At 47.8% G+C, this 22184-nt stretch overlaps 8 protein-coding genes and 4 non-coding genes; 5 read left to right on the forward strand and 7 right to left on the reverse strand.

Annotated features, from left to right (window-relative positions):
- Positions 1-83: 83 nt before the first annotated feature.
- CNAG_12026 lies at positions 84-1290 on the forward strand. Its single transcript, XR_001045313.1, has 3 exons — positions 84-176; positions 332-921; positions 998-1290. It is a non-coding gene; the product is annotated as a hypothetical RNA (non-coding RNA).
- Positions 226-2327, reverse strand: CNAG_00164 (hypothetical protein). XM_012191187.1 has 6 exons: positions 1932-2327; positions 1824-1866; positions 1696-1775; positions 1580-1639; positions 1139-1520; positions 226-1087 (listed from the first exon to the last, which is right to left on the reverse strand). The coding sequence occupies exons 1-6, from the start codon at positions 2146-2148 to the stop codon at positions 451-453; spliced, it is 1419 nt and encodes a 472-aa protein (XP_012046577.1). The 5' UTR covers positions 2149-2327; the 3' UTR covers positions 226-450.
- A 1183-nt stretch (positions 2328-3510) lies between these two features.
- CNAG_00165 (methylthioadenosine phosphorylase) lies at positions 3511-4937 on the reverse strand. XM_012191188.1 has 6 exons: positions 4773-4937; positions 4659-4716; positions 4162-4604; positions 4004-4115; positions 3731-3950; positions 3511-3669 (listed from the first exon to the last, which is right to left on the reverse strand). The coding sequence occupies exons 1-6, from the start codon at positions 4873-4875 to the stop codon at positions 3610-3612; spliced, it is 996 nt and encodes a 331-aa protein (XP_012046578.1). The 5' UTR covers positions 4876-4937; the 3' UTR covers positions 3511-3609.
- A 106-nt stretch (positions 4938-5043) lies between these two features.
- On the reverse strand, positions 5044-5626 carry CNAG_12027. Its single transcript, XR_001045314.1, has 2 exons — positions 5244-5626; positions 5044-5192 (listed from the first exon to the last, which is right to left on the reverse strand). It is a non-coding gene; the product is annotated as a hypothetical RNA (non-coding RNA).
- Positions 5143-5643, forward strand: CNAG_12028. The gene has a single exon (XR_001045315.1). It is a non-coding gene; the product is annotated as a hypothetical RNA (non-coding RNA).
- A 194-nt stretch (positions 5644-5837) lies between these two features.
- On the reverse strand, positions 5838-8075 carry CNAG_00166 (ATP-dependent RNA helicase DBP8). XM_012191189.1 has 5 exons: positions 7439-8075; positions 7262-7385; positions 6807-7211; positions 6084-6750; positions 5838-6017 (listed from the first exon to the last, which is right to left on the reverse strand). The coding sequence occupies exons 1-5, from the start codon at positions 8001-8003 to the stop codon at positions 5919-5921; spliced, it is 1860 nt and encodes a 619-aa protein (XP_012046579.1). The 5' UTR covers positions 8004-8075; the 3' UTR covers positions 5838-5918.
- A 184-nt stretch (positions 8076-8259) lies between these two features.
- On the forward strand, positions 8260-10599 carry CNAG_00167 (hypothetical protein). The gene is made up of 3 exons (XM_012191190.1): positions 8260-8581; positions 8639-10079; positions 10132-10599. Exons 1-3 carry the CDS (start codon positions 8337-8339, stop codon positions 10501-10503), a joined length of 2058 nt encoding a protein of 685 aa, XP_012046580.1. The 5' UTR covers positions 8260-8336; the 3' UTR covers positions 10504-10599.
- Positions 10600-10632: 33 nt separating this feature from the next.
- Positions 10633-12917, reverse strand: CNAG_07314 (hypothetical protein). XM_012190808.1 has 7 exons: position 12917; positions 12580-12820; positions 12023-12510; positions 11887-11961; positions 11747-11832; positions 11654-11696; positions 10633-11597 (listed from the first exon to the last, which is right to left on the reverse strand). The coding sequence occupies exons 2-7, from the start codon at positions 12666-12668 to the stop codon at positions 10735-10737; spliced, it is 1644 nt and encodes a 547-aa protein (XP_012046198.1). The 5' UTR covers positions 12669-12820; position 12917; the 3' UTR covers positions 10633-10734.
- A 344-nt stretch (positions 12918-13261) lies between these two features.
- Positions 13262-16194, reverse strand: CNAG_07315 (hypothetical protein). XM_012191629.1 has 14 exons: positions 15948-16194; positions 15838-15899; positions 15583-15783; positions 15383-15536; positions 15232-15326; positions 15043-15180; positions 14764-14990; positions 14375-14713; positions 14215-14320; positions 14100-14158; positions 13958-14036; positions 13808-13893; positions 13370-13724; positions 13262-13314 (listed from the first exon to the last, which is right to left on the reverse strand). The coding sequence occupies exons 1-13, from the start codon at positions 16127-16129 to the stop codon at positions 13380-13382; spliced, it is 2073 nt and encodes a 690-aa protein (XP_012047019.1). The 5' UTR covers positions 16130-16194; the 3' UTR covers positions 13262-13314; positions 13370-13379.
- Positions 16195-16372: 178 nt separating this feature from the next.
- CNAG_00171 (peroxin-2) lies at positions 16373-18170 on the forward strand. XM_012191191.1 has 4 exons: positions 16373-16594; positions 16645-16798; positions 16855-17071; positions 17116-18170. Exons 1-4 carry the CDS (start codon positions 16454-16456, stop codon positions 17861-17863), a joined length of 1260 nt encoding a protein of 419 aa, XP_012046581.1. The 5' UTR covers positions 16373-16453; the 3' UTR covers positions 17864-18170.
- Positions 18171-18295: 125 nt separating this feature from the next.
- On the forward strand, positions 18296-22179 carry CNAG_00172 (kinesin). XM_012190809.1 has 6 exons: positions 18296-18615; positions 18664-18801; positions 18854-18950; positions 19006-19126; positions 19176-21705; positions 21757-22179. The coding sequence occupies exons 1-6, from the start codon at positions 18588-18590 to the stop codon at positions 22035-22037; spliced, it is 3195 nt and encodes a 1064-aa protein (XP_012046199.1). The 5' UTR covers positions 18296-18587; the 3' UTR covers positions 22038-22179.
- Positions 20373-22128, reverse strand: CNAG_12029. The gene is made up of 2 exons (XR_001045316.1): positions 21744-22128; positions 20373-21696 (listed from the first exon to the last, which is right to left on the reverse strand). It is a non-coding gene; the product is annotated as a hypothetical RNA (non-coding RNA).
- Positions 22180-22184: the final 5 nt, after the last annotated feature.

Raw genomic sequence — 22184 nt, forward strand, 5'->3', positions numbered from 1 at the left:
CTGGTTGTCGCCGTGGCCGTGGGCTTATGATGGTGACGGCGTGGTGGCCCTCAGTAGCGAACGTATACAATTGCCCAGTGGGTAGGTAACACACTCCCAAGATCGCACGAGCTCAATAATGACTGCACTGCTGAACAATGATCAACAGACACCTCGCCGCACAACGTGCAGTCTAGGTAAGTCAGTATAGCGTTCGTTTCGTCGGAGCTTCGTTTCTCGTGTTATTTTCCGACTAAATGTGACGCACATCGCGTGTGCATCTCGTGCGCATTTCGTGCGCTAGAGACATAAAAATATACAACAATATTGTATCGCTGACTTTGTATGATAGCAATACCTGAAAAGTCCATGATCCAAGATAATACTACTCCTTCCATCATTAGACGTGAATTCTGTAGCCTGCCATCCATCCCGTCACATCTCAACTAAACCTTCTTATTTTCCCGTAACCTAAGGAGCTCTAGGTGCCGCTTTTGGCCATCCAATCCCTCTTGGCTCCCAGTCCCTCCTCTTCCTATACTTCAGGTCGTCCGGCGACACAGCCCCTAATGTTGGCTGAGGAGGCACTGGCCCATATGTGGTCTCAAGGAGCCCTTGCTTGATGCCCGCATTGCTCAGACCTTCGTTCAATGCAAACCAAGGCTGACCTGGGAAATACGGATCAGTACTTTTCAAGAAGTTGGCGTATTTGTTATCCGGATCACCGTATTTGGCAGATATAACAGCGACAACGGGGTTAAGAGATTTTCTTTGATTTGATTCATTCGAGGTGGTGTAATTCTGAAGCATCGCGTAGTGGACGGCGTCAACTATGGTGGTGTTCGCTGCACTTCGGCGTTCCCATGCAGATGGTGATAAGCCAACAAAGTCACCAAACTGTGCGTTCGTAACAAGAGCCATAAGATTGAAAGCTCGATAATGGTAAGGACGGGTTCGCGCAGATTCAAGCGGCTGATCGCCATTGGCATCAATTTGGTACAAATAAATGCCATTGTAGAACTTTTCAAGAGCAGTGGCACATGCGTCATTCTGGTTCAGAAGAACATTAAGAGCGCACACCTGGTTCACGGCAAAAGTACCGTGATTGCTAAAAGATTGATCAGTACACGTGATATCGTATGCGAAGAGAATGGCCCACTTTATAGAGCTCAACTCTGCGAGACCCTGCTTACTAGTGTAAAGCCAATCCAGCTGCTCCGAAGCCCATTGCATCATCCCAGTCTCGGTCTCTTGCTGCCATTCCGCTGGCTTAATTGACCGCATGACTTGCACGCCACTGACAATCTTCGCCATACACGCCAAATCAAGCACACCGGTGTGTGCACCCATTTGATCGCCTGGCCCACGGATGGCTTGGGCATAATTGAGATTGGGGTTCATACGAGTTTCATTGTTGATGAAGAAAGTATGAAGCGCGTGATTGATGTGAGTCGTGTACCGCGAGTCACCAGTGTGAAGGTATGCCATGGCAGAGAGGTAGATGCTGTTGCTCATATTTTGCAAAGCCTCCTTATCTTTGACTGATAAGGAATACCATCAGATACATTACTGACGATCAGCAAATTTAGATGGATCTTACTAAGTCCTGCATCAGGATTCATCAGGCCGTCCCGAGAAACATAACGACATTCATTCCACACTGCGGCACAAGTGTCAGATATGACCTTGAACTGATGAAGCCAAATCACCGCTCACCTTCTTCTTGAGTCAACTCAGTGGTATTTCGTACGTTTGAGCAATCTGGCCAATGGTAGATAGCCCAACTGAGATAATCTCTGTGCATCATTGTCAACACACAGCCTAACAAATATGATTATACTTACTTGATGTCTCCGGATTTGGCAGTGATTGACTTATTCGTCACAGCTAAACATTCCTCAGTCAGCAGCTACATATCTCGCGTCTTTGACTATAACGGTACAACGATTTACACCAAGGACCATATTGTATCAATGTCTGAGCCCAGTATTCACTCATCTCTTTTGCCCATCGGGAATCAATGCCATTAAACCATTCGTTGTTCACGATTGTGGAGGCATCAAAGAAAAGATTGGGGTAGTTCTGTAGACCAAAAGCGAAAGCTGTGGGAATATGTGAAAGCAGGCATATCATGGAAGATATGAACGCGCCGAGCAAGAGCATGGTCATGAAGAAAAGAACGAAGAAGACCGGAATGAGAGAGCGTAAGATGTCGCTAAACAAAGCACTGCTCAAAAAAACTGAAATTACTGTAGAGACCACAATGAGAATAAGATGGAAGTGGGATAATGATTATTTTGTTCTATTAGATGCAGCTTTCTTGATGTGAAGTGTTACAGGAATACGACTTCTCGAGGAGTCTCGATCGAAAGTGCGCTACTCTTACGTCTTCATTAAACGTGCCTGCTGTTGGCTCAAGTTTCAGTCCTCAATACAAGGAGGTTATATCTTAGAAGCGCAAATGGAATGCGCCAAGCGGGAAGAAGTACAGGTTTTTGGGACCCGACAGGTGGACACATCGGACATGCAGGAGGCGAACGAAGAACGCGAAAAAGCCTTGTAAAACAGTCAAGAACGAAGTATTTTGTACAATAAATAAGGACATGGAACATATATGGGAAGGGCTAAAGGCACGGTTTTAACCACTCTATGACGTAAAAATTAGCTATGGTCGAGGGACTAGCTGTCTTGCCCTCCGCTTCCCTTCCCAATTTCTCCTCTCTGGCCTAATTTTCTTGTTCTCTGGAACCCGGGACCTGGGATCTGGGACAACGGGAACCGTGGGAGTAGTACATGTCCTCGTAGTGCGCAGCCGCTGGTTTTCTTAAGTGCTGTGAATCCATTATGTCCAAAGAAGAATGAAGTAATAAGGAAGCGTTCCAATAAAATATTTTTACCTTCTTCGCCCACCTGTCTCACATTAGTATCTTTCATAACGAGGGAAACAGTCTCATTATAGTCTTGCCGTTTGCCCCATCAATGCCCCATCAAATGTCATACAGTCATCCTCCTCCGACCAAAAACCTTCAAATCCGGATATTTGGGTAGATCAGGAACACTTTTGAATGCATTCAGGTCGTCTGCCACGGTACAGAAGGCTGAGATCCGGACATTTAGACAGATCCGTATCCGGAACCTCTTTGAAGGCTGACTTCTGGACCTTCAGTCCATAGGTTTACTGACAACGCGTTTTATTAAATATTTCTGACGCGTAACTGCCTGCCGTCGCGTTGTAGTAGACTGCAGTAATATAGAGTAGAAAGAGGAGTATCAAGGATGTATTTAGTTAATATATCAGAGAGAAAGAGAGAAGGAGACGGAGTAGGACGATAGAAGAACGATCCAAAGCTTGTGACAGTAACTACCCCTTCCATAGGTGCGAAATATACCATCAAGAAGACTCAAGACGATAGCCGCGCAGCTTTAGGACGTTCTCGGCCTCCCTTCAATTAAAATGATCTACGCGTTAGTCATGTTTTATAGACATCTTCGACGGTCAGTAAGAAACCATTTTATACCGGCAGAAGGAGAAGAAGCCCATCCAACCACCGCGGCCATTCAACTGCGGTTGATTCCACTATGTTGATTGCTAATCGTTTAGAGAGTACATATTTGTATAATCTAGATAATCTAATCGGAGAAATAAGGCAAGATATAAGAAAGCTTCTTCCTAGCCGTCTCTGGTTGGATCTATTAGCGTATCATCAGCTCATTTTTCACATATGCTGCCAGTCATGTTCAGAGAACTCACATCCTTCCTGGTGACACAGGCAAACTTCATGGAGCCCTTGATGTCAGTAAAGGTCTTGCCTTCGACAACAGCATCGTGAACATCCTGAAGGATACCAGCAGCAACGGCACGGGACTTGCCGGCGTTTGTTTGGAGGACCTTGACGACTTCCTCGACAGTAACAGGCTCGTAGCCGGTTCGCCAAGCGTCAAAGTCTGTGGAAGTGCAGATGAGGGTGTAACTAACTTTGTGCTCAATGATTGTCCACTTGAAGAAGGAAGAAAAATGACTTACTCGAGTTCAGCCTCACGAGCGAGCTTGGCTTCAGGAATGACGGACATGTTGATAATGTCACCGCCCCACTGTCTGTACATAAGAGACTCGGCTCGGGTAGAGAAGGCAGGACCTTTAACTAGCGTGAGCCCTGATAGTCGATATTTTCGTTTACGTACCTTCCATGCAAACCACAGTTTTCCCAGTGTGCAAGACGACGTCCCGGGTCTCCTTAAGGATTTTTTCCACTCTGGGAGCCACGAAAGCATTAAGCTTCTGACTGAATGGTTCACCGAACATGGAGTGTACAACCAGACCTTCTCCCCTAAAGAAGGTGTCCTCTCTGATACCCTTGGTCCTGTCGATGATCTGATCGGGGATGATGAAATGACCAGGGGCAATATCCTCTCTCAGAGAACCGACCGCAGAGAAGGCAATGATAGCTTCACAACCGATGTGCTTCAAGGCGGCGATATTTGCTCTGCAAGGAACCTCGCTGGGGGTGATGGAGTGATGGGAACCGTGACGGGAAATGAAAGCAACGAGGGCGCCGGATGGGAGAGAGGAGATATTTATAGGGGAGGAAGGCTTGCCCCAAGGAGTCTCGATATGGATGGTTTTGCTAATATACTATGCATAAGCTACTGTTATTGGGCGACATGACAGGCGAGCTTACACAAAGGTGAGGTTGTCAAGGTGGTAGAGACCACTGCCACCGATACATCCGACAAAGACTGTGAACAGTTATATCAGCGCGACGTGACTCGCACCGTTGTGGGTTTCTATGCACCTTTCTCGTTATTTTCCATTTTGCTGTAGGCTGAGGAGGTGATTCTGTTTAGAGGGAAGGTTCTGTACTGTATGAGATGTCGTGAAAGATGGAATAAGCGCATACAAAGTTTGTGGATAAAAATTTGGACGAAATAAAACAGCGAGCTGTTGGCGGCATCAACATCCCTGTCGTGAAGAAGTCCATTTAAATACATGGAAAGAGTGAGCCCGGCGCTGAAGGCTCTCTCAGATCAGGTCAGGTCAGATCAGATCAGATCAGATCGTATCAAATCGACACTAAATTTATCTATCCACCATTGATTTACTTTGACCATATATGCCTTCCCATGACTAAGCTGCGCTGTGTCCCTCACACCGTCGTTACTACTATTGCACTTGAACTAATAAAACCGCCTGCTACTTGATTCGGGCACACAGCCTTTACAACAGGAACATTATTAATAACCTTAACCCTACTATAGCTACCCACCGTATGGCAATTCCACCTGCTTTCTAACCACCTTTATACCGCCTACCTATCTCAGGTACACCAGATCTTCACCAATACCTCCATTATCCTGTCCTATTACATACAATGACCAGCTTGCTTGCTTCCTCAGTTGGCTATACGCCTTCTTGAAAGCAGTGCACATTTGGATGGAGTAATCGAGATTGCCATGCGTTTCATTTACAAACAGGAAACTCACTGTTTGGCAACTGCGTGCAACACAGCAACGTTTCTGTATTCCACACCCTCGTCGAATGATGCACAAAAGCATGCCATGCGCACGGTTGAGAGGAAGGGACCCTAGGACAAATTTTTGCCATCATCAGAGTAATAGAAAAGCGGGCTCTTCTGTGACCTAATAATAAGGGACATTGCACCCCCCCCCCCTTCCTAAACTAAACTGGTGGGCTGAGCATACGTAGTACAGGATTGATAGTTCACACTATGTACATATGTACCAAAAATTATTCCCCACATAATATGATTATCTGGTTATTGATCATTATGACAGTGCAGCAAATCGGATCTTTCTTAGGAACGGTAGGCGGTACTATTGTAATTGATGACTGCGAGCTGGCTGGGCTCAAAGATGTTACATGCAAAAATGGTCGTGGGAGAGAGAGAACCGAAATGATGATTATGTTCTTTTACCCTGATCTACGCTTTGCCTGCAGCTGCAGCATCCCTTTTCATCCTTTTGATTTGCTTCGCCTTGTTTGTGGCCTGACGCTCACCAAAACCAGAATCATGCATCTCCTGTTCCCCATATAGGGTTAAAATTAGTATAGATCAATCTTTTGGTTGAACAGAAAGTTGACCTACCATAGTCGCCATTCTCCTAGCCAACGACACCTTGTTCAGCCCTTCCAACACCTTGTTTTCATCCAACTTCAATTCCTCCAGTCGGACGTTCACCTCATCCTCAATGATCTTGACCAATTCCGTGTCCCTTTCCGTAACGATCGTCACCGCAACACCACCTCGGCCAGCACGGGCCGTACGACCAACCCGATGAACGTAATCATCTGACCGACGGGGGCAGTCCCAGTTGATGACCATAGCTACTTCGGGGATATCAAGACCACGCGATCCGACATCAGTGGTCACCAAAACAGGAACCTCGTGCGCCCTGAAACGAGCAAGGGAGAGAAGACGCTGGGGTTGGGTAAGATGAGAATGGAGAGGCACCGATGGGATATCGAGAGAGTTGAGGAGTAGGTGTAAGAGATGCGCAGTGGCGCAACGCTGGGTGAAGATGACGGTAGATGGAACAGAAGGGGCGTCTTCTTCTTCTTTAGCCTGTTTGGCCTTCTTGCCCTTCTTGCCAAGAGCCGCCTCTCGTTCTTTGGCTTTTGCCTTTTTCGGATCTACGCGGAGGGCAACGTCTATGTCTTCCAGAGGATTTTGAAGGATGTAAAGGAGGTAAGGATCGCGAATTTGACTGGGAATGAAAAGGTATTTCTGCTTCAAATTGGAGACGGTTAAAGTACTAATCGAATGTTAGTCAGTAGAGACGAAAGAGCGGAAATGAAAGGTTCTTCTTACTCGGACGCAACGCGATAAACGAATGGTCGTTGTTTCCCTGTAGGGGGTTCTTTGTTGGCCAACTCCATGATTGCCTCACTGACAGTGGCAGTGAAGAGACAAGTCTGTCTCTTGGCTGGGATTTGAGAGAAAAGGTAGGCAAGTTCAGGGGCAAAAGTAGGGGTGAGCATCCTGTCAGCTTCATCGAGCACTAGCGTGCGAACTCTACTGAGCTTCCCAGGCCCAACACCACCACTTCTCAACAGATCACAGAGTCGCCCCGGTGTCGCAACTATAATATGCGGTCGAGCCTCAAGCTCCTGTGCTTGCTTCATCATGTCCATACCACCCACAATAGTTGCTGTAGTAAGGCCGAGGGGTTTTCCAATAACGAGGAACTGTTCACTGAGCTGATATGCCAACTCTCTGCATACGGGTTAGATCACTTCTCACATGTACCTGAGGCAATGTCTCACCGAGTAGGAGTGAGCACAACCGCCCAGACTCCGAAAGGGTCTCTTGCAATCCTCTCTACTATGGGAAGAGCAAAGGCCATAGTCTTACCGCTACCGGTCTTCGCGCCACCAATGCAGTCTCTCCCTATGCCATAGTCAGACAGACTTCAGAGATGTACAAATAGGAAATTGGCACACCTGAAAGAATGGGTTCAACGCATGCTGCTTGGATCTCCGTAGGTTTCTTGATGTTGATAGATGCTAAGGCAGTGACTAAGGGACGTGAAAGACCGAGACTTTCGAAGGTTACGTCGGCAGAGGGTTTGGGTGCGGATGCAAAACCGTTCGGCTGGGGTTTAGATTGGGGTTTTGCGGCTATGTCCTTGGTAGCTAAAGCCGTACGAGAAAGCACGCGGGGTCCTGAGCTGGGCTCGGAGCGTGATTCAGGTTCTTCATTTTCGTTGTCTTTTTCGCCCTCCACATCCAGGTCGAGTGAAAGAGATCGTCGGCGCTTGAGATTCCGTTGAGCAGCGACCGATGATTCGGCTTCGCTGCCAGAACTTTCTTCCTCATCTTCCCCTTCATCTGAGGCATCATCATCACCTTCGTTTGATTGGTCGCTCCCCTCGCTCTCTTCTTTTTGCTTTCCCTTCTGAGCGGCCAACATGGCCCTCATGATTTCACTCTGATCGAGGACGAGACCATCGGCTGCAGTTGAAGCCGCTGAGGGTTCACTTTTTCTGGACTTCTTGCTGACAGCCATTGTAATGTCCTGATTTCCGACAATCACACTGGTCAATGGTGGTAGTACACTCAAAAAGTTGATTATTTGATTATTATACATATACACTTCACTGTTTGTATGTTTTCATTGTTATTGCCACAGAAAAATCTTGAAGGGTTGGCGGCGATGGCCGTAATGAACGTCATGGCGGAGAGCGGAGCTCGGTGAGTGACCGCCGGCGCTGACGAGGATGAGTAGGAGATAATAGTTGGTCCATAAATAATGAAGAGAGATTGAATAACCGAAATCCACCACCGCGGGACAGATGTCATTGTAACAGACACGGATCCATACACCACACGCATAGCCCCCATGTTGCCCCAACAGCCCTCCAACCCTTCAGCCTCCTCCCACAATGCCCAACTTCTCCAGTCACACGATCTCGTAGCTTCCCTCCCGACACCGTACCTACGTCTCCTCGTCCTCTTTGCCAGGCCCATAGCCCTCTTCAAACATGTCCTCCAGGTATTTCTCTGGTCACCGGGGAGGAGGGTGGAGAGCTGGATGGTGGTTGGAGCCTGGTGGGCGCTCTGTCTTGGCTCTCAGCCGGCTTTTAGGTGTGTAATGAACTTTTATGGATGAAGGCCATTGCTGACAGACTGCTGCTCCATAAGATTCCTCCTACCCCCTTTGGTATTTTTACCACTGCTACCACTTGCAACCCTTCGTCTTAAAAATGGCCAAAAGGCGCCAACAGAGAACTCGCCATCCTCTCCGGCGACACATGACACGCTCCTAATCACGCTTTCCGACTTGAACGAGATCTACGCCCTTCTGCCTATATCACCTCTCCCAGCCATGTCAGACGTCTATGCGCGCTTTCGGCAGCTAGGTCCTGTGCGTCTCGTTAGAGGCCTTGTAGTTCTTTGGGGCACATGGCTTGTTCTAGGCCAACTCGTAGTTGGGTATAAGACTTTGCTTGCTCTCATCGGCACCATCATCCTACTCCTGCCGTCCCCACCCCTCGCCCATTTAATCAACCTTCTGTCTGGATCTTTATTCTTCCGACAAGCTGTCGCCTTAGCCTTCCTCTTCACTTTTGGCTCACCTCCCGAAACTTCGTATCGTTTCAAACTGAACTTTTCTCTTTGGGGTTGGTTCAAATCGAAGTGGGCGGCTTCCCGTCGACCCTCCCTCGCCTTCGCATTCCGCCCCAAAATGTCTGGTAAAGTACCTTCTGGTTCTGCTCTTGAAGTGGAAAGAGAAAAATCTGAAGGAAAGGAAGAGTCACATATCAAAGTGGAATCTCCTATCTACTTTCGTTTCGAGATCCATGAGAATCAGCGGTGGTGGATGGGACTTGACTGGACATCTGCTCTCCTTCCTCAGGAGAGGCCTAGCTGGTGTGACTCGCATTTGCTTCCTGTTTCTCCTCCTCAAGCATTCACTTTACCGGCGCCTGTCTCCGTTGTCATCAACACAGCTACAATGAAGGACAGATATGCCCGGGTGATGAGGTCAGCAGAGTGGAAATGGCTGGACGACGACTGGTCTATCGTTCGGAGTGGACCTGGGGCCAATGCTGCGCCCAGCACTCAGACCACCCCAGTCTTGCCATCTGAGAACGATCCGGATTCCGTTTATTCTCTACATCAGAGTCAGCACCATAATCAACCTCAATCCCCTCAAGCACGTATTGCCAGTCGACCTTCCTCCTTCATCAGTGCTTTTGGCTCGCCGACCGCCTATAGCTCTTCTGGTACAGAGGATTCTACTTCCTCGGCGGGATCTCGTGCACAATCAATAGCTGAGCAGGCATTTACGAAAGGTCTTGAAAAATTAAAGGCGAGGGCAGTCAGCGGGACTACGCCTTCAGCAACGGCAAACTCTCCTAGAAGAAGTGGTGAATCGGTTAGAGGTAGGACGGGGAGTTATGATGCTACGGATGAAGAGAGTTCAGAAGGGACACCGAGTACGCAAATAGGGCAACAAGCTGGAACCGCACCTCTTCCATCGGAGACTATTCCTGAGAGAGATGCAGCAACCGATGCAGATGGCTGGGTGTACGGGGACAATAAATGGGAGAATGTAGGTTCAAAAGGTGGTTTAGGCAAGGTGAGTATCGCTTCATCCACCGATGATAGTCCATTGATCATATTCGTGATAGTTTACCAGGCGAAGGAGGTGGCGACGAAGGGCCATTTGCATCGAGACTGTCCGCAAGCTCAGTCCCAGTGACGACCCCGCCATTGCCATCTCACCGTCAACCACAGAATCTGGAGTAAGCACTCCCACCCCTGCCACGTTCGTCGCAGCTCCCTCTTCTCCGTTGAAATCAAAGCCTGCAGTAGGATTGTCTGAGGCGCAGACAAAAGGAACAGCTGTATCAGAGGAAGCCTTAGAGTCGGGGAAAGAGTCAACCATCCCCGAGCATAAGTTTGGACCCTATGGGGCTAGTTCATCAGGTAGCGCACCAGTGTCAAGAGATGAGATGCTGAGGATGAGGTTGAAAAAGGCAATGGGGTCTGTGGGTGCCTGAAGGCAGCTGAAGATGGTAATCGGACTTTCTTTATACTACGCCTGTACAGTGTGACATTTTATTTAATGATGTATGACTATTAGCGAAAAATCACAGCGGGCCAGGAACCACATGTTGATCGATGCCGATCCTCTCAAAATGACTACATCGGATGATATAACAACGAAATGGCCCGGCGCTGCCGGTTAAATGCTTCGGTTCCCAGGACCCTTGGAAAAAGGAAGTTCAATGTCATCGCCCGGCACTTGTCCCGGCCGCACCGCCAATTGCCCTCCCCAGAACCCTCTCCCTTCTCCTGCCTTCCTTAATCCTAGGCTTTCTAATGCCAGATCTTTTGCGCTTACAAGTACTTGATTTTGTGGATAAGTTTGCGTCAGCGGCGGAGAAGGGTATTTTCGTCGTGACTGGGGATGTTGCAGCAGCGGTAAAAGTCGAAGAAAGAGGGAATGTAGAAAGTGAAGGGACGGAGGCAAGCGAAGTGTAGAGAACTGCGGCAGGGGTAGAACCAAGCATTGCCATTGAGCTCGAGTCAGACGTAATAACAGATGTAGGGGCCGTGAAGGAAGAATTATAAGTGAGGCTTGCACCAGACGAAGAGATCGCTGACGTAGTCAATGTTGCCGACGATCGGTACATGGTGATAGTTCGGGTCAAGGTGGTTTTCAACGTGGTGGCAGGATCGGCAATGTCATCCAGGGCATAGGAAGTACTAACAACAGAAGATGGGGCAGATGTCTGGCTGGTTGAGGAAGACGTTGTGGAGTCGCTAGAGGAACTGGAAGTCTGCAAAGCAGCAGTAACGTCAGCAGAAAACATCTCTGTTGATGGAACAGATATTGATGTCCGGGATGTGGCGGCCATGACGTTTGTAGACGGTAACACGGACGAGACGGTAGGGGAAGAAACGGCCAGCGAGCTCGAAGCCTCGGGGATTAAGACTGTTGCAGAAGAATTGACCACAGAAGAGGCGAGAGCTTCGGATACACTGACATTCCCTGAGGAAGTCGCGACATTTGTGTTGGTCAAATTGTTCTTATTGACAGCATCAAAGAGATCTGTCTGAGCACCGTTCATAAACCCATATGCGCTATTGTCTATTAATAGGTTATGGTCAGCTATAATTCAGATCGTCTGATGGACGGTGACGCACAGAATGGGGGATCGTAAGTGCCTTGAAAATTGTTGTTTCTTTCCTATAAGATGGGTGAACAACGTATTTAGTAAAGGTAAAATGAAGAAATACCTTTTGGAACCAGTAATGAGGTTGCTTTGCCCCCATGGTGCAATTTGAAGTGTCTGTGGGGTAATCACACTTGTTCGCAGTGTTGGCTGGAGGTCGACTGGTCAACCTCAGATTGAGAACGTTTAATCCCTATTACTGACCTTGAGGAAGAGGGGTTACCCCAGTAGCATCGGTGACGTTACATTTGTAGCCAAGGAAATAGTTTTGCTCAGATCCTGGGTTAAACGGGAGCTGCTTAGTTATATGTCTGATATATACATAGTGAATAGTGCTCACCGGCATCAGCAGCATGTACCCAACCCCACATGCAATGGCACCCCCCCTCCGGACAAGGAGGGAGATCCGGCGGGATCTGAAATTCGATTTGTTTCTTCCAAGGACAAGTGTAGTTGACGCTGATCACTGTAAAGTCTTCTGGTTGAATCCTGGTGACATTACTCTCATACGCAATACCGATAGCACATCCTTTAACATCTTGGGGGTCAGGACTCTTCCACGCATCACTTGTGTGCATAGCACCAATACCGCCGGAAGGACCTGCACCATCACAGGCGAATATACCTGTCTGCTGGGCGGGATTTTGGCCATACAGAGTAAGAGCCTTGTTACAAGCAACTTGACCATGGTATGTCCCCCCCGCGGGCAGTTCCATGATTGAATTGTTAGCAGGGGGTTTGTCAATGTAACCATGGAACCACCATTGGTCAAAGGTAAGGTCCATTAGAGGAGTTACAGGGTCAGACTGGTTGGGGTCGTCATTCCAGCTATTTATAGAGCAGTGTCAGTGAGCGGAATAGACTTGCACAGGAGGCTTGAGTGATGAGGCTACTGACCCATACATGGCTGGATCCCATAAGGCGATATGGCCTGAAACGGGGAGCAGCATAAAGATGAGGGCCGAGCACAGCTGGCCAAGAGTCATTGTGGAAAAGAACATGCGGTGGGCAGGGGTGGGTTGGGAGAATGAATGAGTATAGGTTGCCGTAAGTAGTGTAAAAGGCCAGAGATTACCGCCAGAAGCAGGAGGCGTAAACGAAGGAGGAGAGTTCTGGAAGTGGGATCAACCCTATGAAGCTCCAAAATGCGTTAGTACTACAGATTCATTGGTCCTTGAGAGAAGGGTCTATGAAAAACATCTTTCGTTATACGATAATTGATAACTGAACTCACCCAGAAGAGGCGCGGTCGATCGAACGGAAGCTCGGGCCGCCACGAGCTGAAACAGTGAACGAAGAGGACTATAAACGGAACGGGCCAAAGCGAGGCTCTGCCTACTGGTACCTTTGACGAGAAGAAAATTAAAGACGATAAGTTTTTGTAGTTGGTGGAAAGGAGAGAGACTGAAAAGAAAACAGGAAAACAGGGTCTGCTTGGAGTCACACCTTGCCTCACTTTTCTCAGATATGCAACTTCCATGATGGTGACGTTTTAGGTCCCTCTGTAAAGATCAGTCACCACTACGCGCCTCAGGAACATCCCTTTCGGAGTTACCCCTTTCAAGATTCCTGGTTCTCTATCCCTTCACCAGTCTCCAGTGCGATCGATATATGATGCGATCAACGTTGGATCTACCGTTTATGATGTTAGCACCATGCATCATCGGTAGAAAAAAATATATGCTACTAGTACAAGATTACAATGCCTGGAAGTTGATCGCATGCAATGCCCGCTGTCTATCTCTCTCATCTTCTCGCTTTTCCCGCTCATTCAATCCCAAGACAACAGCACCGAGAACGATAACCGTGCCTAGGACGGCGGCACCCACCCAGGGAACCCACTCGCCAGGTTTCAAATAAAGCTGCGATTTCCACTCTGTAGAGCGCGCCTTCACTGGCGATCGGGGCGCTTCTGTCTTCTCGTCTGGGCTGGATATGACAGCTGGATAAGGAGGGTTGATTATCACTTGAGAGTTGGGAATAAGAGACTCCAGGAAAGTGACGTGGTTGGGAGGAGCAAGAGACGCGCCGATAAAGAGTTTCTGGATAAGGAAAGAACGCGCTACGCGTCAGCGATGGTGTCCAATGCTTTTAGGTATGGTGGTGTTCAATCGACAGAACTCACTTCAACATAGTTATTCGTGCGACCCAAGCCAAAAAATGCGTAAGGAGTCTGCAAGGCATGGTAGCCCGTTTGTGGCAGTTGGGCCACTATAAAGGACGCGGTTAACTTTTTGTGTAAGTATTGACCATGAATTGGTGGGCCATAACATACCTTGCTGGGCTACCCGATGTCCGGCGGTATCAAGCACAGTAAATTTGTACGTGGCTCCTGAATAGCTCACACCCAGAGGCTGACAAAATTGTTAGAATACTAATCAAGATATTCGTCCTAGAAAAGGGTACGGGAAACCCACATTGTAAGACTTTCCGCCAGATGTCGGCTCACATTTGCCATCACAAACACCATTGAGTACTGTGTGCTTGAATTAGCAGTCCGATTCAAAAGCATACGGAGCCTAGTAGACTTACCTTCCGTTTTGAGGAAAAATGCATCATGATAGAAGTTGTTTTGAATGAAAGTCACTTTTTGGCCGATTTGATCCCCAGATCGTTGAATCATGATGTCCAAAGATCCCTAGAATGTTAATTAACCTATGTCACATTCTTTTTCCCAGGAAAAAACACATACATCCTCGTCCAAATCGAGCCAACTAGCGCCCACAGCATCGGTGATCTCCTCTAAGTCATACCATCCCTTCCCATGTCCCAATCTCCATCCCCTTTTTGTTCCTTTCTTACAACCGATCACTCCTTTTGCGCAAGGCGTATTCTCCAAAATTTTGACCTGTGTGCTTTCCGAGGATTTTGTATCATCGGATATGATAAATAAGAAATCTGGGAATCCATCCACGTTGAAGTCACCAGGGCGAAGAGGGAGAAGTATGGACGAATCAGAAGGGGGATGAAGAAGGATACCAGGATTGGGAGAGTCAGGAAGCAGTTCGCTGAGAGGAATGGAGGTAAAGGACTGCAGCACTGATCAAAATCACGTAATTATCCGGAAGCTTGTTGACTTACAGCATCAGACTCATCAAAGCTGAACTCAAAATTCTCATCGGACAAACACATGTCACCCCAACCTCTGCACTTCAGCAACCCATCCGTATTCCATTGCGAGACCTCGGTAGAGCATAATGGAACCTGTTTATTGTGCGCAATATTGATGTTGCAATCTCGGCCCAGCCCGGTCGAAGCTGATTTACGAGTACAAGTTGGGAAAATTATATCTACTGAGCCGTCACGATCTGCCGAGAGACGGTGTGTTAGTTTGGCAAGCTTCAGATGATTTCGACTTACTTGTATCGGCAAAAGAGATTGGACCGCTACCGGAAGGTAGATCATATGATCGAGTGAGGATATATCCAGCATCCCCACGATTGAGCCATATTTGAATGAAATTGATGGACTTTGATCGGGTGCAATGTAAAACGAGGTCTAATGAAGCATTAGGTGTGAGGCTTCGATTCAAAGCATTTCTTTTCTCACCTGGAAGACAATCTCCGTCAATATCAACAAACGCGCTACTGTGCGGATTTGCCATGGTGCATATCTGATCCATAGGCCGTAATTGAGGTATATCCCTGTATTGCCAATAAGGATGATATGAAGCGAGGAGGTTAGTTGGCAGTTGACCTACAATGTAAATCCTGTACCATTATTCCTCCAGCTTACTACGTCCTCCCCTGTCTCAGTAGGTTGGTAACCCAGGAGGGACGGCCTTAGCGAGCCATCGGCATCATATATCATTGGTTGAGACGGCACCGACAGTGGCAGAGTCCATGATTCTTCTTCTGCGGCACGGAGGCTCAGTCATGTCTTTGACCAATTGAGACTTACGAAAACCTCCATCAGGTCCGCCTCCTAAGTATACTCCCATTCCTAATCTCTCCGCTTTTGATCCCCACCAGCCTCCACCTTCAGACTTATCGTACATTAAAAGAAGGTCGAGATGACCGTCATGGTTGTAATCTCCCGGGATAACGTTTATTATACGCTCGGAAAGACTGAGTGTGTGTGAGGGTATGTACTTGTACTTATCTGATACAATGCATTAGTGGATTTTTAGAGGCGAAATTTTCGAGTAGGACCAACCGCCGTTCCATAAATGTATTTGCACTGTTTTAGCTTCGCCTGAAAGCGTAAATAAATCAAGCCTGACATCTAGTCAGTACAGTCTTCATGACCGACATTTGAATACCCACTTGGAATCCCCATTCCAGTCTCCTACAGCGGCAACCCTTCCGTCAAGCTTGCTCAACCCTAGAGATCCAGCATTGATGAATGCCTCGTCTTTGAATCGCTTTTCTTTGAAAGGCCAGAGCGCACAAGCTGGTAGAGATAAAAGCAGTAATGGCGATAGCAGCACTAACGATGAATGTCTCATCGGATATTTAAGCAGCCTAAACCCGAGAAGAACTAGAGGACTAATATGGTGAAAAGATGTTCATCCGAGCCGAGGAGATGGTGAATCTCGTTGGCGTCAACACGCGCCCGAACGAACTCGGCCTGGAGTGACGACCACTGTGAGCGGCCTGTTTACGTAATTATTTTCATCCGGCAATCACCAAGGCCGAAGAAGCGTTGCCGTCTAACGTCGTGACTCCGTCGCACCTCAGTACGCACAATCATATGTACATATCATTTCAAGCTATTTCAATAATTCACGTCTTCGATATAAATGAGACGTTGATTGGACAGCACTCATCCCATGGGAGAAGTGTACGAAGGGGAATCACTTGCGGAGTCTTCTAGGGCTCCTAAGGTCAACCAACTAGATGCGGATGAGCTCGACGATGCTCTTGTATCCATGCTTGGCGAGAAGGTCTTGAGGTCGATCGACAATTTCAAGGTAAGCAAGTGCCAACATCAAACCTTCCTTACACTGATCCATATGTTCAGTCAAGAGCGTCATGGGATTTCAAGCCCGAGATAGAGCTTGTCATAAAGCTAGTCATTTTTCGATTAGGCATTTGTGATTCATTGTCTCGCAGTTCGCCGGGAGCCAAACTCCAAAATTTGAAGCTTATCCACCATTCTCAACTAGGGATCAAAAGTGAGCCAAACTGTTGTCATGAGGATATCTGATAGCTAGGAACTGATATCATACAGCAATACGATCCGCCCTTTTGCTGTATTTACTGTTTCATCCCCCAATATTCCCCTCTTACCTCCTCAAAAGGATAAGACAGCATGCTCTATCTAAACAATGGCCGGACCTCCCAAACCATGACTGGCGTAAAAAAGCATGGAAAGCACTTGGTAGGATTGAACTAGCTTCCAAAATCTGGGAGGCGTTTGGTTGGGCGGGCTTTCTATGGGATGGGAAGTGAGTGTGCACTCGTTAGATGACATCCATTAATCTGTTCTTAGGTATCCTTCCCTTTTAATGAGACTCCTGGGGCTGCGGATGGTCCCATCTCAACCACATCTCACCAAACTTGTTTCATACGAGTTCATGAACCGTCAGCTGGTCTGGAGCGCGTTCACTGAATTTCTTATGTTCGCCATACCACTTTTACCAACAGTTCCGCCGTCCCTACGCCTTTCTCCGTCTAGATTTTTCAGGCCCATCACTACCTTTCTTTCTCAGCCCACCGATATTGACTACAGTTCATTGCCTACAATTCCTTTGGACCGTAGAGGTTTGAATTGTGGAGATGATCAGCCAAGAAAACATGGCGGCCCATTGGCCCATCTCCCCAAAACTACATGTCCAATATGCTACATAAGGGTCTCTGCTGCTCCTGTCCCCCTGTCATCCACTTCTCAGGGTTCCTCATTGACACTACCTCCCATACCTGGGTCTTCAGAAGTTGCATTCGGACATGAAGCTTCCGTGGCGGATGGCGAGGAAGAATGTGGGATTTTCATGCCTGCTAGAACAGATTGCCATGGAGGGTGTTTGTGGTGTTATTATTGCATAGGAGAGGAGCTGTACAGGCATCGCAAGGCAAATCTTCAAAAGATCTATAAACGAAATAAACAAATGCGGAATGGCCGACAGGAGCTGGAGAAGACCGACGAAGAAGTAACATGGAACTGCTTGAGGTGTGGAGATGGCGTAAACAAAGCTTGGAGAGCCGATCCTCAGGATGAAGCTCAATTATTGTACGGGTGAGGAGGACACCATTCAACTGTCATAATTACCCCTGCAATACAAATATGGTTAGACTCGTGTACATGCTGTTGCCTGAAGCTCAAACAAATCCAGATCATCAATAGCTAAACAGTAGTGATAATAATAGAACTTCAACAAACCAACGTAGCCTTATTGTAAGTCGTTTTGCATTCAAAACATTATACATGGCCTTGTTAGTTACCTGCCATTCCGTCGTATAACAGTAGCTGCAGTATCCATTTTATGTCAAATGCCAGAGATACGTAGCATTATGGCCACTGGCATACATAAGGGACCAGCGTTATAATAGTACATACATAGCTACACATTCGTTAGCAGCGCTCAGCGTACAGCAGGCTGCAGTCACAATTATAGTGGGCGTCGACGGGATAAAATTGAAGAAAAACAGGAAAATAAATCACGGCGCGTTTGCTTTCTTGCATTAAGTCAACAACAACAGCGACCACACAATCAAGGCACTCGTTTCTACACTCGACCTACAGTTCCAACCGTCAGTCATCGGCTTACAACTCCTCCGCTATCCAGGAAGCCCGCCAAATCCGAGACTAGGGCAGATACCATTCTCTTGGATTGTTAATTCGATCCGTTTGGAGCTCTGAAACAGCCTGCTTCACATCGACAAACATTCAACGTCTCAGCTACTTCGATTGCCTTGTAAACAATCGTCACAACTCAAACTCCAAGAAGGATTAACTTATTGAATATGGACAACAACTCCATTCAGATTGCGGGTAAGGGACTATCTTTACTTTCTTATTTTCACTGCTGATGACTGCCAGTCCGTGTGCGACCATGGCACCCTGAAAAGGAATTACCTTTCGTTCAAAGACCTTCTACACAACCTTTTTTCCAAGGAGATGGGAACTTTGGCCAACTTCCACCGAAAGCTGCTGCCGGATCATTGCGAGAGGTTGTGGGCAAGTCGAGGACCATGAGCGTCAATGCCAATGGCTGATATTGCTTCTGTAGATGTCATTGATCATAGAATGCTTGATTTCGACAAACCTTTAGAGGAGCCAGGGAAGAGAGGAACTTTTGTCATGGGACGTAGATACAAAAATAGAAAGTGCGTACCTCCATATTCTTATTCGTCATTTTGACGATTACTCACTATCCGGCAGATACGTGTTTGATCAAGTTTTTGGGATGGGCGCTGAACAAGAGGAAGTATTTACCAAAACAGCCAAGCCCCTACTTCCGGGCGTTCTAGATGGCTATAACGCTACCGTATTTGCATATGGTGTAGGTTTCCGTTGTATCTTGATTACCAAAGCTCATTTGGGATGCTCAGGCTACAGGCTGTGGTAAAACCCACACCATCTCTGGTACCGAAGAACAGCCCGGTATAATCATCCGGACCATGCGAGAACTCTTTGATCTTGTGGAAGAGACCAAGGACAAGTATGACACATACTTTGAGATGTCTATGGTAGAGATCTACAACGAAACAATTCGAGATCTCCTGGGCGATGACTACCCTAACTGCCCATATGGAGGCTTGAAATTGCTGGAGAATGAGAAGGAAAGAGTTACAATCGACAAAGTCACCTTGAAACGGCCGACGTCAGTGGAAGAGGTCATGTCGTTGGTAATGCTGGGAAACGACAGAAGAAGTACTTCATTCACCGAGCGGAATTCTGTGTCCTCTAGATCACATCTCGTCCTCCAGATCAATGTTGGCAGGAATGAGAGGGGGACAGACATTGATGTCGCCAACTCCATTGTCAGACAATGTTCAACTTCTGCAACCCTTTCGATCATTGATTTGGCTGGAAGTGAAAAGGCTTCAGTCAATAGAGGGCAGCGAATGAAAGAAGGCGCCAACATCAACAAATCTCTCCTTGCATTAAGTGGCTGTATATCCGCCCTATGCCAGCGGCCAGTACGAGGGGTTCGAGTTCACGTTCCATATCGAGACAGCAAGCTCACTCGACTGCTCAAATTTTCCCTTGGGGGTAACTGCCGCACAGTTATGATCAACTGTATCTCTCCGAGCTCAAAGGATATAGAAGAAACGAACAACACCCTTCTCTGGGCTGACAAAGCAAAGAAGGTGTCGACCAAAGTATCCCGCAATACTGCAGGTGTAGAACTTCGTACAGCCCAATGGTTGCAAAAGATTGTGACGCTCGAAGAGACAATTAAAACTTTGAGGTCTCAACTTGATAACAGCCATAACGCCAAATCAGGCTTGCAGCAGAAGCGACTGGAGAAGGCTAGAACGGAGTCACGAGAGGAGTTAGGGAAAGTGGAGGCAGAGCTTGATGCACTCTTACCGATTATTGTGGAAGGGTCGGAGATGGAGGCTTTATGGAGCGCTTCTGTTCTGCAAGTAGAGGCGCTGGAGGCTCGCTTGCAAGACATCACGGTGGAAGTGAAAGATGGGAGATCAGAAGAAGATGCCAAGAAGGAAAAGGACCATCTGCGCTCTCTTATCTTACAGCAAGATGATGCGTTTAGGTTCAATCATGAAATTCAAGCTGGCATTCAGAACAAAAGTCTCAAATACATTACCCTCACCAACTTGCTCAAGAAGGCAGAAGAGAAAATGTTTGGGGAGGACATTGAAGAAGCGTTATATCAACACCAATTGAAGGTAGCAGAGCACAAGGCGCATACCGCCAGGAGCGTCGCAGCAGCTAGGGAGCGAGGCCTCAGAGATTACATCTCACAGCAAGCAGAGGCTCTAGCTAAAGCCGCTTCAGCCTTCTCCAGATTCTCAAATCAGCTTCAATCGGAGATCATTGCCGTCCAATCCATGCAGTCAGGCGACGATCTAGCATCTGTCAAGAGTAGACTCCTTGCTCTGGGGAATCAAGTCGATCAAAGTACAGCTGCACTATTTGGGAAGAGCCATTCACTGCCTGCCGCCCCTTCTCAACATCGCTTACCTGTGTCACTGGCTGCTCCATCTCCACGGCGAGTATCCATTGGCCGGCATGCCCCTTCCCCCATGCGTGCATCTCACAATGCCTCCCCCAAGAGTGTTCTCCGAAAGAATTTGTTTGGTGGAATGTCGGTGCCTGAAAAAGCAATCGAGGTCAAACCTAGGCAGATTCGTTGGCCAGATGAGACTGGAGAGGGCAAAATCGACGACAGATCCATCGCTCCTGACTGTCCCGTTTTCTCAAGTCCAGGAAGTGGCGGTGAAAATAGCGCTTTGGAAGAAGAGACCAATCATGTCTCTATGATTCCTTCTTCTTTAAGGCCAGCTTCTTCCACTACATCATGCGCTTCAGCATCTCCAGTTCCTTCAACCTCAAATATCAGCGCAAGTGAAGAGATCCCAGCATGGAAGCAGATGAGGATGGCTCGAGGTTTAATTTCGCAGTCTGGCGACAGTGTTGGGGGAAACCTAAGTTTTGACTCAAAATCTCCCACTTCGGGCTCTAGCCGTGCTGGCTCTGTGGGCTCATCAGCCAAGCCTGGTCGACCGGGCCCTTTGTCCGAGATGTCCATTCAAACTTCTGCTCAACCAAATCCTCCTTCCTCTTCATCCACTTCCAGCCTCTTGAAGCCCACAGCATCATCGGCTGCTAAAGCCAATGGTTCTTCTGCTTTCGCTAACGTCAAAATCGCTATGCCTGCATCAGCGACTGCCGGAACAATGCTCCCTCCTCCGGTGCCGCTACACAGACGAGACTCGATGATTGGTCCCGACAGACATGGCAGGCCGAAACAGAGGTTGAGTATGATCCCTGGTCACGCCGAAGCATCCTTCTCTGGTGTGGGAAAGGGTTTACCGAGTGGTGGGTTGTCGGCCTTGTCCGGCGGAGCGCGTATAGTTAGCAACGATAACAAGAGGAGAATGTCTGTGCAAGGTAAGCTGAGTTTTAGACGGTGCCTGATGACCACTGACATATTTCTCGTAGCTGGATCTGTGGGTAGTACCTATTCCCCTCCTGTTAGAGCACCATCCATTTCTTCTCGTCCTTCTCTGAGTAATCTCCGTGGTGCCGCTTCTTCTGGAGATACTTCTGTTTCGACGTCTCGAGGGCTGTCTACGCGGTCATCAACGAGTCGACTGAACGTGGGAGATGTCTCCGCCCTCGGTCCACTCCCTAGGCCCAGTCTGAGCACCAGATATTCAATGAATAGGCTGAATTCTGCTGTAACCATTGGGGAGGGTGGGAGTAAACCGGTATGGAGATGAGTAGTCTGCACGGACGGTTGGCCGGCCGCGTTCCATGGACTTTTTTGCTCGTCGCTTGTGAGCCGAGGAGTATGTATTGGCCTGTAAAAACTATATAACTGTACAACATCTGTAAGCATATGCATAGAAATACCCTTTTGCGACAAG

Source organism: Cryptococcus neoformans, chromosome 1 (genome assembly GCF_000149245.1).
Source record: "Cryptococcus neoformans var. grubii H99 chromosome 1, complete sequence".
Classification (NCBI taxonomy): domain Eukaryota; kingdom Fungi; phylum Basidiomycota; class Tremellomycetes; order Tremellales; family Cryptococcaceae; genus Cryptococcus; species Cryptococcus neoformans.

Coding starts and splice junctions, on each gene's coding strand:
- CNAG_00164 (XM_012191187.1), bottom strand. CDS start 2,148: ATGACCATGCTCTTGCTCGGCGCGTTCATATCTTCCATGATATGCCTG. Junction 1,867..1,931: donor GATACAATATGGTCCTTGGT/GTAAATCGTTGT, acceptor AGGAATGTTTAG/CTGTGACGAATAAGTCAATC. Junction 1,088..1,138: donor GCAGAGTTGAGCTCTATAAA/GTGGGCCATTCT, acceptor TCAATCTTTTAG/CAATCACGGTACTTTTGCCG.
- CNAG_00165 (XM_012191188.1), bottom strand. CDS start 4,875: ATGCGCTTATTCCATCTTTCACGACATCTCATACAGTACAGAACCTTC. Junction 3,951..4,003: donor GCTCGTGAGGCTGAACTCGA/GTAAGTCATTTT, acceptor GCACAAAGTTAG/TTACACCCTCATCTGCACTT. Junction 3,670..3,730: donor CCTGTGTCACCAGGAAGGAT/GTGAGTTCTCTG, acceptor ATACGCTAATAG/ATCCAACCAGAGACGGCTAG.
- CNAG_00166 (XM_012191189.1), bottom strand. CDS start 8,003: ATGGCTGTCAGCAAGAAGTCCAGAAAAAGTGAACCCTCAGCGGCTTCA. Junction 7,386..7,438: donor CGTTGAACCCATTCTTTCAG/GTGTGCCAATTT, acceptor ACTATGGCATAG/GGAGAGACTGCATTGGTGGC. Junction 7,212..7,261: donor GTTGTGCTCACTCCTACTCG/GTGAGACATTGC, acceptor ACCCGTATGCAG/AGAGTTGGCATATCAGCTCA.
- CNAG_00167 (XM_012191190.1), top strand. CDS start 8,337: ATGTTGCCCCAACAGCCCTCCAACCCTTCAGCCTCCTCCCACAATGCC. Junction 8,582..8,638: donor GGCTCTCAGCCGGCTTTTAG/GTGTGTAATGAA, acceptor CTGCTCCATAAG/ATTCCTCCTACCCCCTTTGG. Junction 10,080..10,131: donor CAAAAGGTGGTTTAGGCAAG/GTGAGTATCGCT, acceptor TATTCGTGATAG/TTTACCAGGCGAAGGAGGTG.
- CNAG_07314 (XM_012190808.1), bottom strand. CDS start 12,668: ATGACTCTTGGCCAGCTGTGCTCGGCCCTCATCTTTATGCTGCTCCCC. Junction 11,833..11,886: donor GGTAACCCCTCTTCCTCAAG/GTCAGTAATAGG, acceptor GTCGACCTCCAG/CCAACACTGCGAACAAGTGT. Junction 11,598..11,653: donor CACTTACGATCCCCCATTCT/GTGCGTCACCGT, acceptor ACCTATTAATAG/ACAATAGCGCATATGGGTTT.
- CNAG_07315 (XM_012191629.1), bottom strand. CDS start 16,129: ATGAGACATTCATCGTTAGTGCTGCTATCGCCATTACTGCTTTTATCT. Junction 14,321..14,374: donor GGCTCGATTTGGACGAGGAT/GTATGTGTTTTT, acceptor TTAACATTCTAG/GGATCTTTGGACATCATGAT. Junction 13,894..13,957: donor ACATCGGGTAGCCCAGCAAG/GTATGTTATGGC, acceptor CGTCCTTTATAG/TGGCCCAACTGCCACAAACG.
- CNAG_00171 (XM_012191191.1), top strand. CDS start 16,454: ATGGGAGAAGTGTACGAAGGGGAATCACTTGCGGAGTCTTCTAGGGCT. Junction 16,595..16,644: donor GGTCGATCGACAATTTCAAG/GTAAGCAAGTGC, acceptor CCATATGTTCAG/TCAAGAGCGTCATGGGATTT. Junction 16,799..16,854: donor TTCTCAACTAGGGATCAAAA/GTGAGCCAAACT, acceptor GATATCATACAG/CAATACGATCCGCCCTTTTG.
- CNAG_00172 (XM_012190809.1), top strand. CDS start 18,588: ATGGACAACAACTCCATTCAGATTGCGG. Junction 18,616..18,663: donor CAACTCCATTCAGATTGCGG/GTAAGGGACTAT, acceptor GATGACTGCCAG/TCCGTGTGCGACCATGGCAC. Junction 18,802..18,853: donor ATCATTGCGAGAGGTTGTGG/GCAAGTCGAGGA, acceptor TTGCTTCTGTAG/ATGTCATTGATCATAGAATG.